This window comes from Tympanuchus pallidicinctus, unplaced genomic scaffold (genome assembly GCF_026119805.1).
Source record: "Tympanuchus pallidicinctus isolate F22 unplaced genomic scaffold, pur_lepc_1.0 scaffold2, whole genome shotgun sequence".
In the NCBI taxonomy this organism is placed as follows: Eukaryota; Metazoa; Chordata; class Aves; order Galliformes; family Phasianidae; genus Tympanuchus; species Tympanuchus pallidicinctus.
The window spans coordinates 29,594,951-29,613,656 of NW_026294721.1; the positions used below are offsets into that span (position 1 = coordinate 29,594,951).

The following is an 18,706-nucleotide window of genomic DNA, read 5'->3' on the forward strand; positions in this document are numbered from 1 at the left end:
TCTAAAGTTTCCTTGATGTATAAAGTTTTCTAGTTTCTTAACACTGACCCCAGATCTCAATGATTCCCAGCTGCCTTCTTACTGGGACAAAGAAGCTGTTGCCTCTCACATGGTAGTATGGAGTGGACCCAGATCCTGCCTGGAGGACCAAGAAGACTGACCCCAGCACTGTCCCTTCATCTCCTTTGCTATGGAAGCAAACAAGCATCAGAAGTAAACCAACACGTTTCATGGTTTGTATTCTTTTCTTCAATTTATGTTTGGCCTCTTTGGAAGTTATTGCTGGAGGATGCTCTGACTAGCTAGCTTTATAAGAATGTGAACACTTTTGTTTTTTTTTAAGAGATACTGCTTAAGAGGGAAAAAAAAAAAAAAAGCAGATTATATGCATTTAAGTTTTTCAAGTAATATCTCCCACTCCATGTCCACATGGCCAGGTTCCTCAGGTCATAGGCACTGGCTGTAATTCCAGATCTGGAAGGCGTTCTACATTTCAAGGCTTTTGCTGTGGCTCAAGAGAAGTCTTCGTACAGAATACAAAGCTGTGCTGCTGTGTTGATACAGCAGTCACTGAATATTTATAACTTCATAACAGTACATCTGCAGAGTTTGTGGGAGTGCTCCTCACAGAAATGGGAGGTTTCCCCAGAGAACAGATAATTTCCTCAAAATGTTTAATCAGTCCATTTAAAATAGAATTTTAATTAGCCTAAAACCATATGTGGACACTAATGCTCCTCTGCAAGATTCTCTCATTATTATAAAATCCCAATAATGTCTTTTTGGCTTGCTTTTATTTGTAATGGTTCTTGGCACAGTAAGTTAGTGATTGAAATGGAGGAAATACGACCCTCAAGGCTCGTAAGTCTGAACATCAAATCTACCACCACTCATCCCCCCCCACCTTCCAAATTTTGGTCACTTTAACGTGTAGCCAGGGATCAGAAGTTGTGCATAATTTGAAGGTTTCTGATTATAAAGTTTTTTCCTATCAAAACTCTTAAGTCTTTTATAGTATGCCTGATGTGGAGCTTGCTTTGAAAACCTTGGGTTCCTAAAGATGTCAGTGAATAACAAGTGAATAACAAGCAACTGAGAGGAGGGGAAAGATGATGATCTCTGTGAGGCTTTCTGGGACAGTAGTATATTTGGCTGCTTTTTAATATTGTTTCCAGAAAGCTCAGATAACAAGGGTTGGAGAAGTCTCTGTAAGCTACTAGTTAAAAGATCAAATATTCTTTTATACCCTCTCCAAGTTGGATGTGTGTTCATTTTCTTCTCTTGTGTGTATCAGCAAACCTTTTCACATGCTCCTGTATCATCACACGCTCACTTAAATAATGGAGTATTTCACTGCAAAAATGCAGACTATTCTACTCATGATCTCTATTTTGTGTCTTCACTTTGAGAATTCTTTTTGGTTTATTCTGGGTATGGCTTGATCTTAATTTATTAGACAAAACACTTTCCTTTAAATACAATTATTTTAATTACTTTAATGCAGTAGTACATAATTAGTACTGATTTACATTTTAAATTTGTACAGTTTTACTTTAGAAAATTAGTTTCATTTTTGTCTATATGTGTTAAAACTCACAATTTTTATTCCTATGGAAATAAAGTTTCCATAAAGTTTATACAAAAACATTCTAATAGAAAGTAAAAGCTAAATTTTGCATATAATCTCTATATAATCATAATCTTTAACTTTTCATTCTCTTCCTCTTTTATGTATAAAATCTACTTAACAATGGAAAAATTGAGCAGTGTGAAAGCAATCAAAGCATGCAACATATATATAAATACATATATTTCTTCAGCTGTCATGTGGACAAAAAAGTTGGCAAAGACAGACTGAAATTCAGTGCTGACTTCATAAGAAATCGTACTCATTTGCTTTAAGTGATAGAGAACTTCTTCCAGAGCTGGCCCAGGTGAGGGATCCCACAGTGCTGATGGTGCAGAGGCTGCGTTGCTGTGCTGTGTGCCAGCACCAGAGCCTCTTGAGGTGCAGCCACACGGCGTGCCAGAGTGGGGAAAGTGATGCACAGCTGGCTGAAGAGCTGCGCTGTAAGAAGTAATGAATAACGTTCATGACTGAATGGACTTGTTTCTTTTTTTCTTTTTGAATAAGATGGAACATTGTAGTGGTTGAAATGAGCATGAGAAACTCAACCTTGCAGTCCACCTGCTGGATCAAAAGGTATGATGGGCTGAGTGGTTAAATAACCAAGAGCTTCTGCGTTGTTGTTTGTTTGGAAAATCAGGATGTTAGCAATAGAAGTGCAGTAGTTGACAGTTTGCAGTAATGAAACACTCAGATTCCCCTACAACTTCTCATAAGAAAATACATCAGTAGGAATTGGCATTAGACTGCTAACAGACAACTTTTTTTTTTTCCCCGGATTTTAACTTTTAACTGATTTATTTCTTTCAGGAATGGTCCAGTCCTCCCAGGCACTGTACACACTGAATGCTCTCATTACTTTGAGGGAGGACACTGATACTATAAACATCAAACATGGTTTCTCAGAGGACTTCTGAACTTCACCATAAACACACAAGTTTTCTGGTCTATACAGGTAAATGAACACTCCCTCTTAAATCTTGTTGTTTTTCTCTTAAGGCCATCTTTCTGTGAGTGAGGTAAAGGAGGAAGGAAAAATCCTCAAACCCAATGTACCAGGGCTATTCTGCTTCTTTACAGCTATGGTGTGTGAGCCCCTATGTAAATGTTTCGCGTTTCAACCAGCAGCATCCTCAGTGCTGTTGTACTATCGTGTCCCTGTACCAGTGTGAAGACAGAAGACAGAAGAAAGCTACAGAGGCCTATTTGTAGAAGCAGAGATCCTCTGAATTTGGAGAATTCACAAGAACAATGTACAGAATGTGAGAAATAAACTGTATTTTCCAGGTTTTCCCACATGCAATTCACCTTCTAAAATTGACAGCGACCACCTATTCTAATTTCAGGGATAATTCCACATGCTTCTATGAACAATTCATCTCACATCAGCAATCTGCAGCTTACAAGCACCTCTGCTGTTACTAAGTTGTTAACAATTTTGTCCAGCTTCAGAACTTTTTTTTAGCCATTTGGTGTAGCTCTAGTCAAAGGAACAGCCATAACGAAAAACCACGTTTGGAGTTGAGCTGCCTCTTGAAGAGGCATCGACAATTTCTTTCATTTTCAGGTCAGAGGACTGGTATTTTTAGTTTTATGAGAATTATAGAGAAACTTGAACAAATAACTGTTAGAGGATAAGCAGCAGGAAAGGAGGTACCTGTTTTACAGTGGCACTGTACTCCAGTAATGAGAGAGAGGAATACAGTTCTCACTGGGAGAGACGGCCCCTCCTTTGTGTGTGGAAGAGTGGCAGGAAAGACCTCACTGAAGGGTATCCATTTTCAGTGCTACCAAAAATCCCCAATGCTACAACTGATAAAACGTATCATTCTCCAGACTTGGAAAAGTTGGAAAAGCAAATAATTAGTTAATTTGATTCATAACCTTTATTACATTTCTCCTCAGGGATAAGTTGTATCATTTTGTTGTTGTGAACAAATCACACTTTGTCCCTTTTATAACTCAAACAGTGCAAAATACTGCTCATAACTGAAACTTATTTTGAAATTTTCAGTATTCCTACCAAGTTCTAAACTTATCTGAAATAAAGCAAGGAAGCTGAAGAAGAAAATACAACTCTTGGAGCTGCTCTGCCCAGACTGTTCTTGTGGAGACCAACAAACCAAAGAAATCCAGAGCCTGTGAAAATCAAGGTACCTTGAATTTATAAAGATCTCAAGAACAAGACTTGTAGACATGCTAAAAAGATGCAGGCATTCTTGCTCTTGGCCTTAAACTTATAACAACATCCATTCATCATTGTCAATAAATGAGGGATTATCAAAGTAAATTTACCAGGTGATTATTTCACTATGTTCCCATGCTCAGAATAAATACAAGATAATTCTTGAAGTCTGCCTACAGCCTCAGCTGCTAAGCTGACTTCAGTTTCTGGTAACTGTTCTCAGAACAGAGTCTGAAAACAGAACTGATTAAAATTATACAGTAAACAAGCAAAAATGATGATTACTCTAAAACATTTATTTACTCTTATTTCTTAGCAGCAAGCCTAATGATGAATTTCATTGAAAGGTATACATGCAGTTTTAAACTGCTATGTGATTATACATAGAAAGACATAGGTAGAAAATAATAACAAAACAAACTATTCCAGATCTTATTAGATGCCAAAAAGTAAGACAGCCAAAATCGGTAACAGAATCATCAGGAAATCCTGCTGTTCAGGGAGAACATCTCACCACGGGGAAGTTTTCTAGCACTAAAATGACCTTTAGTCTTCAGATTAATCAGCATTTCTGTACAACTCTACACAACATTTTTCCACCTATACAACTTACTAAATATTGAGTATGTTCGACATGCATGCACATTCTCTATGTAGGGCTACACTCTATCATAGCTTTTAGCCTTTTAGAGAACTAACTGCTTGCATGTTTGCCTTGCTGTCAGAACAAGTTAAAGCCCGACAGAATAATTTCTAATATAAACCAGGATGTCTGATGGTTATGTTTTCTTTTTTTGTGTGTGAAATCAGACCTCGGATCGAGATGCTCTTCCGTTCTATTGTTATGCGAATGAACTCTGATGAAAAGTACTTCCACAAGCATTAGTTTCCATGACAAATAATGTCTTGTGTATTTTTTTGTATACATGCTCTTACCTCTGTTAATTAGGCATCTCTTCCTTCTCTGCTGGAGTCCTAATTGGACACTAAAAAGAAATAGATGCAATTAATGACTAGTCATGTATGTATCAGAGATAAATTAGGCCAGTGCAGAATGTCTTTCAAAGTTAATATTTCACAAAATATGTACACGAATCACTTTTGTGTGTTTTCCTTCAAATATAAGCACGTGTCCCTGGGAGCAGAGGAGTAATAGAGCATCCACAAAAATAGGTGAAGTGTTGTGTGGGAGAATGACATGAGGTGGGTTTTATACTTTTGTACTTGTAAGAGCAAGGATAGCCTCTTTGGGTGGTTAAAGGAGTGCACTTGTGAAGGGTACACAGAAAAGTCACTTGTCTCTCTGAAATCTTTAGTCAACAGTTTAAATGTGGGCTTGCCTCACAAAGGCCTGATTTGGTGACGGGTGGACAGGAAAGTGATTTTTGTTATTTATGTTTGCTTTGTCGTTATTACTTATGTGCTTACATGTTTAATACTGTAAGCATTAAGTGAAGCTACAAAATACTTAAACTGGAAATAAACCAGGCTAAAGCTGTAGCTTCACAAATCCAACAGCTACCACTGTACATTTTCAACAAATACGTTTGCAATACTGGCAGCCCTGATTGCAATGTGTACTGTTTAGGTAAAAAAAAACAAACCACAAAACTTGTTTTCTTTGTAATGACTTCCACACCCTCTAGTGTAGTGTAGGCATGTACAAGTGTTTATAGGTTCTTGAAAAAGTGCTGAGTATTTCAACTGGGCTAACAGGATTAGGTAAGGTAGTCTGAGTTCTCAGCGATCCACATGTCAAAATGAGAGGCTTTGTTTGTCTTCCTATTGGTTAACAGGCTCCAACTGAGCTGCTGGTTCAGGAAAGGTCTGCTTAGACACCACCTGCACGCTGGAGTGGAGTCAACTGTTGAATAAGCAGACTGCTAGCAGCTTGGACTGAAAGCAAGGTGCTGATGAGGGCTGTGGATCAAAGCCAAGTGTTGGGGATAGCAAACTTAATCAATGAGCTGACAGTTTGTGAAAGTCGAGCAGTGCTCTTCTGTGTGTGCCTTTTGGATAAAGCTGAGGAAGAGATTTGGTCTTTGGCAGCTGGTTAAGCAAACTTAATTGAACTCTACTGCCTGCTTTACTGTAATAGGTGTCTAAAAAGCTGGAAATCACAATCTGGAAGAAATTTTGCTGGAGGTTGCTTTTTCTGAAGTGATAACTGGCTGGATGCAGCACCTTAGAGGAGTGGGTCTCTGCATAGCAATGGATGATGAAGTTATTTCTTGGATACGAATGCCATTTTCAGTGACAGCGAGATGCTATTAATGACCAGTTGTCTAAGTACCTACTGATTAACAGCTCAGCTATTAAATATTTTTCAGTCCAGCTCCCTGTGAAATTTCTGTGGAAAAAGCCCTTTGCCTTCCTCAGCAGACCACCTTCTGTATCAGTCTTGACAAGGAGCTGGATGAATTGCATGTTTGCCCCGTAGGTGTCACCGGAGGACTAAGCATCTGATGTGCTTCCTGAGACTTACCTTCATTTAAAACTATTATGTAAGTTACTGCTTTTTTTTTCATGGTTAATATTTGCATAATGTAGTATTAGTCTTCTCAAGTCCGTCTGAGTTCATCTTCTGCAGCCTCTGTCCTGCTTCTTACCAGCAGTAACACCTACTACTCAGTTCTTGTTGCGATAAATGAGGAGCAGAGTATCAGTTATTCCATATTTGGATGAGTAATCTTATGCAATAGTGAGATTCAGTAATACTGTGCAAACTCTGTATCCCTAACACAAGACCAAGTTACAGGTACCACAGAGGTCAGCAATGAAGATTTTATCTAACTATAGGCAATTCTTAAAGAATCTTATGTAGTTTTTGCAGTCTTGGACTTATTTTTAGATGCTGGATGACTAAAATCTGTGGGATGTGGCATGTAAGGTGCCATAATGTAACTGAACTAGAAGGCAGATTTTTAAATCATGTTTTCAGAAACAGCTAAGCAATGCTCATAGAGGTAGTTCAAATGCCCAAAAGGTGCAGATAAGCACTGCATAGGATTTTAAAAAATGGGTGTGTGCTACAAAACAGGGATGCCGAATGCCTGTAGAAGCCTCACTTCTCTGCTGGCTTTCCAAATCAGATCTAAGCCTAATTTAGGGATGAATTTTCCCATAGGCAACAGGCTACTTCTGGTTCAGCGCTGCAGCACTTCAGGAAAACTGCCAAGGAAAATCCTAAATACCTCCCCCCATTTTCTTGGCTGCTCACATTTGAAAATGGAGCTTTGGTCCCCAGATCAAGGATGTATTTTCATTAAATTTTAATAAAGCTTTATTATTGCAGAGCTGATAGCTGACTTACATCCCTTATTGAAAAAAAAAAAGATATTAAATGCCTGTGGCAACACCGTATATGTAGTATATGGTAATGAGATTAATTAGTGTCTGTACTTTTCCAGAAATGAACATTCTACATGCTTAGTGCTTATTTTGTTGTCCTTAAAATAGTTTTTTTTGTTGGTTTTTTTTGTTTGTAGAAAAAGCCCTCGAAGTATGACAGAACTTCCTTTTTGTTTCAAATGCATTTTTTTAAAATGTACATGTTATTAGATCCTATATTAAACTGTTGCAAACTGAGACATGGACTTCAAGATATCATCAAATGCTATAATGGAAGATTGAACTTACTGCTGTTCTCATTAATAACTTTCATTACAGTGGAATAAGATCAAACTTATCAAGAAACTAAAAATCATGTTCCTCACTTATTTATAGCGTATATTTCCTTCTCATTAAAAATCAAATTCCCTTTCTAACAGGTTCTTGATATGCTCTGTTTAAATTCCAAATCAAGTCTTCAAAAACAGCCTATGAAAATGGATATCCAAATCCTGATTTCAAACATGGCAGCAAAAGCCCATGATTTTCAAGGTACAGCTGGAGAGTCTACATGCAGGTGTGAAAACCAGAGTCGGTTAAACAAAGCTGAAAACTGCTAACATCATAGCACTGTCTTATTCAGTAGCATATGGTACAAAAAGTTTCACAAGTGAATGTTCTCTGTTCCACTTTCCTTAGAACTATTAAAGAGAAAAGAATGTAATTATCTTTGATTCAGGCAATTCATATCTGGATTTAGATGATACTTTTTCTGACACCTTTCTTTACTCATCGTTAATACGCTCCAGCTGTAGATGGAGTTTCATCTGGTAAAAATTCTTACTTTCAAGGATTTAAATCTGTGATAGTGTACTGCTGGACAGAACCAGGGCCTACATAATGATTCTTCCCATTGTATTTCTGCTTTATATTCATCACAGAATATAAAATAGCATAACAGATGGCAAGGAGGTTAAGAGCAGGAGGGGACATAGTGATCATTAGCAGAGTTACCGGGTAATACAAGCCTCATTGTTACAGTAAATTTTAAATTCTGGTGTTGCTACTACATTTCTGCCTGCATGTTTTACTAACTAGCTGAATGCTGGAGAGAGGACAGCAACACCAACCCGACTGATGCGGCCTTAAAAGAAAAGCCTACAGCCATGTGCCTTCCAACATTCGATCTCATGTCACAGTGAGCTTTGCCTTGTCTACAGAGAATAGATTTTAGCTCTGAGCACCATATGAAGGCTGAAAGGACCCAGCCCACTCATTTGCAGGCTGCTGCACCCCTACCAAGCTGAAATAGTCTGAACTGCAACTCTGCCACAGGGCCAGTAAAAAATTTTGTTATTTACAGCATCTCAGCTATCCAGTCTATGTAGAAATAACACTGTGTAATAGAATACATCAAAGCAGTACTGTGGATTATTTTTCCTCTCTTGTACTAAAAAGAAATAGCTTTTGTGATTAATTTAAATGCAAAGATTGTACTACTAAATCCAGCGTAAAAAGAATCTTTTCTCCAAGAACTTGTATATACTGAAGTTTAGAGAAATCATAGACCTAAAGCCAGTAACACCCAAAACAATCTTTTCATAACAACAAAATAATTTGCAGGAAGTACAGGTGATTTATTCGGCTGCAAAGACCATTGAATCACAAAGGTAAAAAGCATTTTAAATGACTAATGGTATAGCTTTTGATTATTGAATCACAATTCTGAACTACTGTGGCAATAGAAAGCTCATCAAGAATTTGCAAGTGCAAACTGGTAGCTGATTTACAAGTAAAATACCCAAGTCATCAAGTAAATTGTCATAAAGGAATCATCTAATCTAATCTGACAAAGCAGTAGGAAATAATGACAACAGAAAAGCTGAGCTGCGATGACCTCCTCAATTTTCTCCCTCATTAACTCTCACTGAGCTTATTCTTGGGTTGCAATCTCAACCCCATGTAAGTCCTGGCTACGCTACACCTACTTAGATGTAAAAAGATGCAGACTATGCTCATTATGAAGCCAATGCTTTGCATCCAACCTTAGCAGTGTACTTATTAACATTACAAGTCTTTGGTGTTTTGAAAGCCAAAAGAAAGTGTAACTTACCATTCGGATTTTCCTTTTCTAATCTCTTCCCTGTACTGGTGGCCCTAAGGTGGCACACTTTATCCTTTAAATAAAAAAAAAGCCACGAGTTAAGAATCAATAATAGAAGTTTGCTTTAGAAATAATAAATAACTCTATAAAGTTGTACTCTAGCATTCTGAACACTGCCCTGAGTCCTGTGGTGTTTGTTTTCCATCAGCAAGATTCTGGAGTTAAATTACAGAGTCTTGAGCTTTAATTTTTAACATTAGACAACTGATTGTTTTTTTTGTTTGTTTGTTTTTTCCCCCTCCTCAAAATCCCGGGGAAGACCACTCAAGTTCAGTGATAGCATGAAGCTAATTCGTTCTGTTTGCAGGTTAACAGTGAAAGACTTCTATGGCACAAAACAAAATTCATATACACGATGAAGGGTATAAGCAACCCTTTTCCTTAAGCAGTGAAATCAGGTCAAGTAAATCCTCCCTCAGAAACAAGCACCTTCACATTAACAACAACAAAAAAGACCTATGCTGTATGCTGTTATCTTCTGCACACATTCGAGTCCACCTCCTCCCTGTGTAACTCCCCAGCTGATGGAGCAGCTCTGCTGTTCCCATCTGGCTGCTTTGCTGCAGTGACATTCAGGGAGGGACCCCCCAGCACTGCTGAGAACAGCTCATACTGAGCTGCTGGGGTGTAGTCTGGGTGCTGTACACCTAAACTGTTCTAAGGCCTCATGCTTTTGTTAATAAGTGTTCCGTTGTGATGACAAAAGCTCCTCTGATTTTTTTCAGTAAATACAAACAAAAGGGCATTTAATCTCTCCTTGTTAGCAGTATCTGATAGCTCTCCCACTCTGTAGAGCAGCAGCCTTAGTAATCCTCTTTCTACTAGATTTATTCAAAAGGCAACAATAAACTATTTTTGTTAATGTATGACCTCATATAAAACGAGGGCATAACCTCTTCTTCCAGCTATCTTGTTGGAAGTAATTAACAAACTTCTTCACTGTGCCTTTCTCCTCAGCCTATCATCTTGCTCTGATGCAATTTTTTCAGTGACTCACTGTGTGGGCTTTTGTAAATCTTGTTTTTGTGCATTTCATTTTACTCCATTCATTGAATATAAAGGAGCTGAAGAGCTTTTCTGAGAATTGTGAATTCCTAGGTAGAATCAACACTTTCAGACAGGCGTAAAGCCTGATGCAGTCAATATATATTAACAATGTATGTTCGAAGTAGTCATATTTTTCTTAGCTGACAGTGCTCAAAAGCACATTTATTTTGTTCAGCTACAGAAAGATGGTGGTTTCATAAAAGATGCATGTACCTATGCCTCACTTAACAATGTAAAATAAAATCTTAGGAGATCAACATATTTAACTTGGGATTTTAACCAAATGCAGCAGCACCTAAATTCAACCACAATAAATTCAGGAAGCATCTCCAATAAGCACCAGTGGAAACAGGTATCTACAAGCAGCAAGTTCCTTGGGAGCTGATGGGCATATAAATCATGACAAGATAAATCACAGCTCTAATTTTTGATCTCATATATAGGAGCCAAAGCACAAGAGTTTGTTTTCCAAACTTCTGACCAAGATTCCATCAAGAAACATAAATATTCAGACTCGTACCTGTGGAGTGGGCTGCAGTCTCTGTTTTTCATTCTGCCACTGTTTACATCTGTCAAGGGATTCGTCCACATAAACTGCCCCCTTTTTCAGTTGTTTCTGGACACGGATAAGATCTCCACATTCAGCAGGGATGTTGTGTTTCACAGCTGCCATGTCAGTGTGTTTTCTGCATGCTGCTGCAAAACGTAGAGATAAACATTAGTACCTCATTTAATTCTTCTATGATCTGAGTACTTTTTGCAAAGGCATGTAATGTGATTTTGCCACTTGCCATTAGTTAAACTCACAATCCTTAGGATGGCTTTCCCTTTCTCCACTCCTTCATTTCTTTCTTTCTCTCATTCCCTTTTTTTTTTTCTTTTTTCTTTTTTGTTTTTTCCAAATGAGAGAAATACAATGAATCAATGAAGTATCTACCATTAGTCTTCGGCAGCAGAGCAAGATCTTTCTTAAGCATTTCAATCATTACTATAGCCTGTATTCAAAGACTCACCATTAGTGACAGCTCACACAGTAATTTCCTTCTAGTGCTAAAGCTATAATACAGACATTTTAAAGGAAATTATTGACATGTTAAGACACAACATTTCCACAATATTTCCCCCCCTACTCCTTCTCCAACTTCAAACATTGCGTTTCTCAAAAGCTGGGGTTGAAATGTGGTCAGAAAGCATCATGAAATTTTACATGATTCTTTTTCTCCCCAGTTGTAATTATCAGATACACTGAGTGATGAGAAGATGTCAGAATCTCTAATCCTCCAACAGATTACAGTGCAGGTGCACAACAGAAGGGAAATGTCAGGGAGATGTATGCTATCAAATTCACGACTTGGTCCAAGGAGGTGTAGCAGCATGGCTATATCCAGGATATTGATACTGAGGTGGGTGGAGTCTATCTCTGTATGAGGATGTTGCTAAGGGACCATGAAGCACCTGTTTCAAACTGCACAGAGAATACAGTCACATTAAGAATTTAAACCATTATTATTAATTAGGTCAGTTTTTCTACTGTGATATGCACTTATATCTTTAGGTGAGGAAGGACCATGGTCAGAAAGTGAAGAAAACAGCTACTGTTTTCTCACCTTTTGATCACTTGCCATACTAATTTGGCAGGAATCTCTATTTTTTATTTTTCATCTCTGCTGTTTCTCTTTTGACAGAATAATAACCCTAATGACTTGCATCTGAAATGAACATTCAGAGATCAGACCACACACACAGTAAGATGTAGAAGGTACAGTGTTCTTTTCCTCAGAGGTTTAGTGTTCACGCCAGTAGCACTGGGGACTCCAGTCTCCCTGTCACAGAACAAAACAGGCTGTTGCATGCTGCTCTACATGCTTTAATCCTGATCTATTTGTTAGAAGAACAGACAGGAAAAATATTCACTCAGCATTGATTCATTTTGTATGTAACATTGTTAGTTAATTTAGGGTACCATTAAAGGAATTTGGTGGCAACATTTTGATGTGCTACAACTCAAATAACAACTGGAATGCCACCAGTAATTCATTTTACACGGATCTTGGGGCACCCAGGAGAGAACTTAGGCTCCACTCACTGCTGCCTTTCCATGGCTGGAATTAAGTGAGCACAGCTGAGCCCTCCAGTCTTTCCTTTACTTGGTTTTAATCACAATGGAGAAAGCAAACAGAAAGACATAAAGTAACTCTGGCTCTACAAATCTTTCCCAAAGGACTGTAACTTTTATTTTTCTTTCTTTAATCTGATCTCTTCATGCTGCGATAGCATTAAGGATATAAATCACATGCAGGAAAATAGATGCTAAGTCAGTCAAAATCAAGTCACAGCAATTCTCCACTAGTTCTGCTGAAAAACACCAAAGAAGTTAAAGAGCTAAATTGAATTCTGTACCGTGCTTCCTGGCATCGCAGTACGTCTTGTCATAGTCGCTGGGCATTTGAGTGGCTTTTTGCTGAAACACTGCAAAGTTAAGAACATAAGGAAGTTAGTCAAAAGTGATAATAAAAGACATGAATTCTGGAAGAAGGACAGAGGCTCACAGAAGTAGGCTGACATACATCTTATTCAAGGCTAAAAGTATTTCTCAACCCACTTGTCAGTCTAATACTAATTACTTGAAAAATTGCTCTGTTGCACAGAATGGTAGGATTACTGATACTATAGATATCATGAAAAGAGCTTTGAATAAAATAAGACTTATTATATTGACATTATTTGTTTAGAAAAACCACTAATACACCTCAGTCTCAGAGTTCTTCACATGGTACCAACTATAGCTATAGCCTGTATCTTACTTTGGGGGAAAGCTAAGGCAGGAAAACCAATAGTAAGAATAACGACAGCTAAGAATAACGACAATACTTAAGTCAGAATATAGGCATATTTTTCTCTAGCTAATACAAGCTCCAAGAACAGCAAATCTTGACTGCTTTTTCCCTAATTCTTGCCCATTGCTCATTGTTGTGAGGCGCCTAGAGTACAGCCAGCCTGGGTGTGCCCTGAAACACTGTGAACTTTTGCAGGCAGCAGATGTAAACTCCAGATGGCTTCTAACTTAACTACTGTCGGAGATGCATTTCCCTCTTAATTCCCATTAGTTCTCAGTTCTGATTTTAGCGAAATCCCCTTGCTAATCTAAAACAGTACTTTGCAGAGAAGTCGTCTTACTGACATTGCTACAAAGCAGCACGTGGCCATTTCAGTGAAACAAATCTTTGCTTTGGAACCAAGGCCAGGTACAACAGAGCTGTGCACAAGCAGCATGCTGTGCATGGCACCCTGTGGGCTGGGCTCCTTGCTCACACAGACCAGGGAAACCCAGCATCCTCAGTTTGCTCCTTGCCTGCCTGCTCAGGCAGCCGCATATGATGCAGCAGTTTCTCTTAGGAAACTTGTGAAATGGAGCATCAAGGGCACGGTGACTTTTAAACTCTGCATATGCCATATGGAGAGGTGAAGAAGAAACAGCTCCTGAGAGGGTGTTTTCTACACAGCAGTACTCCTGAGTATGCCAGTACGGGAGGAGATGATGAATGAAAACAGCTGGGGACTTGGTGTTCCTGAAAATGTTATCGGACAGGTTAAATGGATAGGGTAAAAGAACTACCCAGGCAGTGCAATCTGTCGACGTTGCATATCTAACCTCAGCCTAATACTGATATATTCTAACATTTGTAGTACTCCTCTCTGTGATTCCCAAAGAATCATCCTAAAGGTGGCCGCGGCGTTACTTAAAATAGTGACTTCTTTGAAGAGAGGAAGTGGAAGTACCTCAACGCTGAGGTAATGCAGGCAGCCAGGATTTCACTGTGTAAGGAGGAGGAGGGATGCACTCCACAATGTCCCTGATTGGAAAGTACTTTAATTGATAGGCTATGAAATTTCTGCTGAGTTTTGCAGTCTTGGAGTAATCAGAAATGGAATTACTCTTCTAGTTTTTCCAACTAAAACTGTTAAAACCACTTTACTTGCTGCATCTTGTTGAAATTATTTTAGTTGGCAGCAAGTACTCAGTGTGGGTGAAGTAAATGAAAACAAATTATTCCTGCTTCTGGAATGCCTGGAAAGATGAACACACACTGCTGCATGACTGCCACAGGGTTAGGGAAGACTCAAGTGATTCACTTTTTCATTCTCACATTTTAATTACTGCTGAAACTCAGCAGAATGAAATAAACAGGTTACTTTGTACAGAGATTCGTTCTGTTCTTGTGGAAAATACGGTGAATATTCCTACAGTAAAACAATATTATCAATATAGCATTTTTTAGGTGTCAGAATGCTACGGTTGTTCAACTGAAAAATATTTTCAGATCCTCTCTGCCATAGAAAATCCAACTGAAAAACAGCAGTGCCTCTATATAACATGAATCTTCAACAATATCTGTAAGATCATAAAGACAGTCCTTTTCAATTCATAATCACATTGTGCCTGGCTGAAGTACCTGAACAGGTCAAATACTATGAACTAAATATCCCTCCCTTTGGTTGCTACACAACACAGATGAAGTTCTTTGTATGCCCTAAGTAGAAAACTGAAATATTTCAAATCTAAGTCTGTTGTTTCATAAAATACTCTGCTTGCTACAGAACGATAGAGAACTTAACAAGAACTGTGATGAGTAGAAAGTGCCTAGAAAGAGAGGATGCAGGTTTTTTACTATACCCATAGGTTGACAAAGAGAACATGAATTTGATTTTCAGAATGAGCTGAGATTCTGAGACAAAGCTGGGATGGTAAGGAATTATAGTTGCACAATGACATTTCACAAATTGCTTGATGATGGGCCAATAAGAAGTGATATAATAATCAAAATGCGGAAGAAGTTACATTATGAAAGCAGACAGCTCGTATTGGTAAGAGGCACGGATATGGTTTGTCATTTAGATTTTACTTTACCTGTCTACACTGCGAAGCCACATTAATTCTGAAAAAACACACAGCAGTTTTGCACCTTATACTGCTGATTCAATTAAAGTTTGACTGATTAACTGATCCTCCAGAATGTGCGAGCTAATCATATCATCACCCTGATGCTACTTACTCAACACTTTTGGCAGAGCAAACGCAAAGAAGAGACAGCAAAACAACCACTAACCACCATTAATTTGAATTCAGTTTGCTTAGGGAAATTAATGATGCAGTTATTCATCAGTTTAGTTGAGCTGGTGTTCCAAACAAAATTATCTACTGCCCTGTTTTGTTTAGGAGACATTCAAAATTAAAATCCAGGGGAAAGCAAATCTTTATAGAAACGCAAGGCAAATTAATTAATACACTAGGGTTGCACTTATTAACACATCTCAACTCGGCTGCAAACTGGAGTCAGTTAGCAGGCTAGCTGGGATGTGCTGCAGTGGGAGACTCCTGTCGTTGCCTACTCCATCCTCCCTGACACAATATTTAAACAGTTCAACTGAGCGTGCATATACCAAGGCAAATAAAGCTCACAAATTCTTTTGTTGGAGTGGATTAGATTGTAAATTAAATGTAGCACAGTGAGGGATGACAAATACATAGGGAATAGCACGGAAAGAATAAAGTAGGATGATGCTTTTTATTCAGGAGATGAGAACTATGCAGATGTTTGTTCACACCTTTTTAGATCTCATTTTCCTTTAGCCAGTTCTGTTTGCTTACACACAGAGCATTGCTCAGGGTGAGCCCTGGAGATGCAGTGCTCAGAGATGATTAAGGGCCGTTCCTAAAGCTATACAGAATATTTCGTTTTCAAGATTAAGACAAAAATTCTGGTGATTCATAACATCAAATCAGCTAAGGAAATGAGATGCTGTAAGCAGTGTGGCCTTTTTTATTTTTCCAAGGAATGCAGCTGAGCACTGAACAGAAGTGCAGCAGCCCTGTCAGTCTGACCTAGCCTCGTCCAGGCACTGTGTAGAAGGAGTGTGCTGTGCAAGGAGGCAGAGGTGGCTCAAGACCAGAAGTTGCCCCATCACAGTGGCAGTGGTGTCTGAATGACCTCAGACCATCAGAAGGGGAAAGCCTACCTGTGCCAGTGTGGGAAAACCTGTGACTACATCTGCCCTGGTACAGAAACTGATGTGTTCTAAACACACCGTCAGACACTCTTAGGACACTTCTGACAGTACACAACAGTCATTTCATCAGGATAAAGACTAAGCAGTGTCAAGGGCACTCATGGGAACACCACACTGTCACATTGCCCCAGTACTTGCAGGCCAATGCACGTGGTCTGAGTTACAGTTCCAGCATCAGCCTCTCACCACAACTGCATGGGCTGTTGTCAGCCTCTGCCTTGCACAGCATCATCAGTGAGTCAAGGCTGATAAACTCCCATTTTCCCAAAGGAAAAGTAAAATTCCAGTAGCTCAGTTAGCCTACTTGTATATACTGCCTAGGTTTTAAAGTGTAGATCCTACTTTGAAAGTGACTATTGAAAAAGGCTTGCGAAGCTCTGCTCTCCATTAATCAACAGCACCAAGTGGTAATCTACGCACAGCATGGTTTTTGCCTAGCGCAAGCTTGTGACACCCATGTATTTGAAAGCTACTTCTAATTATAAAGAGGGCTATTTGCTAGCTCTCTTTGTTGCTATTCTCATAGAAACAGTGCCGCTTTTGCTTAAAGCAGAAGATGCTCTTTCATAACTTCATGGACTTCAGCGTGTTCTGAAAGCTGTCAAGGGAATTCAGCCACTTGCTTTGTTCTGACTGACAGAAAAACTAAATTAAAACAGAAGCCCCAAAACACAATTCATTTTTGTTATGCAATGCTTACACTACTTTTTTTGTCAATAAACAACCTCATAGTTTTCCATCCCCTCTGTGGATGCAACAAAGACAGAAAGAAATCCTTCCCTTGCAGCTCTGCAGACTATTAGCACAACAGTCCAGAGTTCAGTCAGAGCTCAAAGCCTGTTTGTTCTGCAAACTCTCAGAGCACGTGAGGATCAAACTACAGGTGACTGTACAGCCTTAGTAGAGCCCTTCTGTGAACACTCTCTATCCCTGTTTTTCCCAGAGAACCTGCATCTTACTGAATATCAGAAGGCAGTTCTGAAGATCAACCAAAACTGTGTAGTGAAGACCTGTTTCTTACAGAAATATTATCTGTTTTAGAATTTAAAAGGTATTTAGTGAATGGGCATGGAATACATGGGGAAGGATGCCTGGGTAACTAAAAGCTGCTCTGTGGAACTTCTCTCTCCACCAAGGCCCCAGCATAACTCATATAAGTCACTGAAATTGGCACAGGCTCACAAGTCTCTGATATCAGGCTGCTGACTCAGGATTAGATATACTAATGAATGTGAAGTTCTGACCACTCACAGCAGCCACTGAAAACAATGGGATCTCTGCTCTGAATGAGTAAAGTGCTGCAGGACAGTGTTTATCCATGGCATTCTAGTTGCTTCGTACTGGGTGTCCAAAAGCTCAGTGGATATGGAATAACACTGCAGCTAGGGCAGGCAGGAATCGCATTTTAATCAAAAATGAGAATGGAAGAGTTTTGCATCTTATGCTTGTCCACTTTAAATACCCGATGAAACAAAACGCCCGGGACAAACAGCAGCATGCATATAAATATTACATATTTAAGGATTGTATCCTAATGTTTGTGGCAGGGAGAAAGAAGTAAAACTACTAAATGACCTTAACTTATAACTTTTTCATTATTTGACTTTGCATCTTCGGTAACGCTCTTTTTAACATAATATATGGAAACAAAACCTGAAACCATCATCAGTTTGTCTGAGAGATGAAAAACGTACTAGCCACAGCAGCTTTATTTTACATCAGTTAGATTAAATTATAAAGCAACGGATGCAAACACATGCAGATTTTAGGGATGGATTTGAATAAAATGTTCTGGTTCTTACTGCTGAAACAGTCTTTTCAGTTCTGATTATAGCATTTTTAATATATTAAACTAGAGACAGGGATACTGCTAGACTGGATGAATAACTTTAACAGTTACTGGAAAGGACAAACAAATAGCAAGAGAAATCTTCCAGCTGAATTTCTGTCACTTCTGCCTAACATTTCACTGTCTCAGAAATGCCTGCACAAAATAGAAGAGTGAGAAACCCCCAAGCTGGATGCAGTGTGACTGCCAAGGGAAGCAGAGGCCTAAGTGGCCAAGTGAAGTGCTTTTAATTTTCTCATTTATGGTACAGATAAATGAACTTGAAACAGAAGCTGATTTCACAGAACAATAGAACAATAATTTGTCTCCCACTACTTGCTTATAAAAGCCAGGTTCACATATGTGGTATATATGCACCATAGGCCCATCAAAGCAGTTGTGCTGAAAGTCTCCTCCTTAGTGAACAGTTTGGGTAGACAAAGCAGAAACCCTTCA

General features: G+C 38.8%; 1 protein-coding gene and 1 long non-coding RNA gene across 6 annotated transcripts in view; one reads left to right on the forward strand and one right to left on the reverse strand.

Moving 5' to 3' along the window:
* Window positions 1–18,706, forward strand: part of LOC128079892 (uncharacterized) — a 59,394-nt gene that overhangs the window by 22,798 nt on the left and 17,890 nt on the right. For both annotated transcript variants that reach the window (XR_008206358.1, XR_008206357.1), the window contains exons 3-4: window positions 71–233; window positions 2,438–6,316. This is a non-coding gene — a long non-coding RNA (uncharacterized LOC128079892). The remainder of the gene's footprint in view (window positions 1–70; window positions 234–2,437; window positions 6,317–18,706) is intronic.
* The window catches only part of BANK1 (B cell scaffold protein with ankyrin repeats 1), a 123,239-nt gene continuing 106,535 nt past the window's right edge, over window positions 2,003–18,706 (reverse strand). For 2 of the 4 annotated variants that reach the window (XM_052681553.1, XM_052681550.1), the window contains exons 11-15: window positions 12,754–12,822; window positions 10,874–11,049; window positions 9,256–9,319; window positions 4,749–4,798; window positions 3,495–3,766 (exon numbers count right to left, since the gene is read on the reverse strand). In XM_052681553.1, coding sequence (XP_052537513.1) covers window positions 4,788–4,798; window positions 9,256–9,319; window positions 10,874–11,049; window positions 12,754–12,822 — 320 coding nt within the window. In that variant the 3' untranslated portion in view covers window positions 3,495–3,766; window positions 4,749–4,787. Of the gene's footprint in view, window positions 2,069–3,494; window positions 3,767–4,748; window positions 4,799–9,255; window positions 9,320–10,873; window positions 11,050–12,753; window positions 12,823–18,706 lie in introns of those variants that run through there. The other 2 variants (XM_052681551.1, XM_052681552.1) reach the window with 2 other exon arrangements.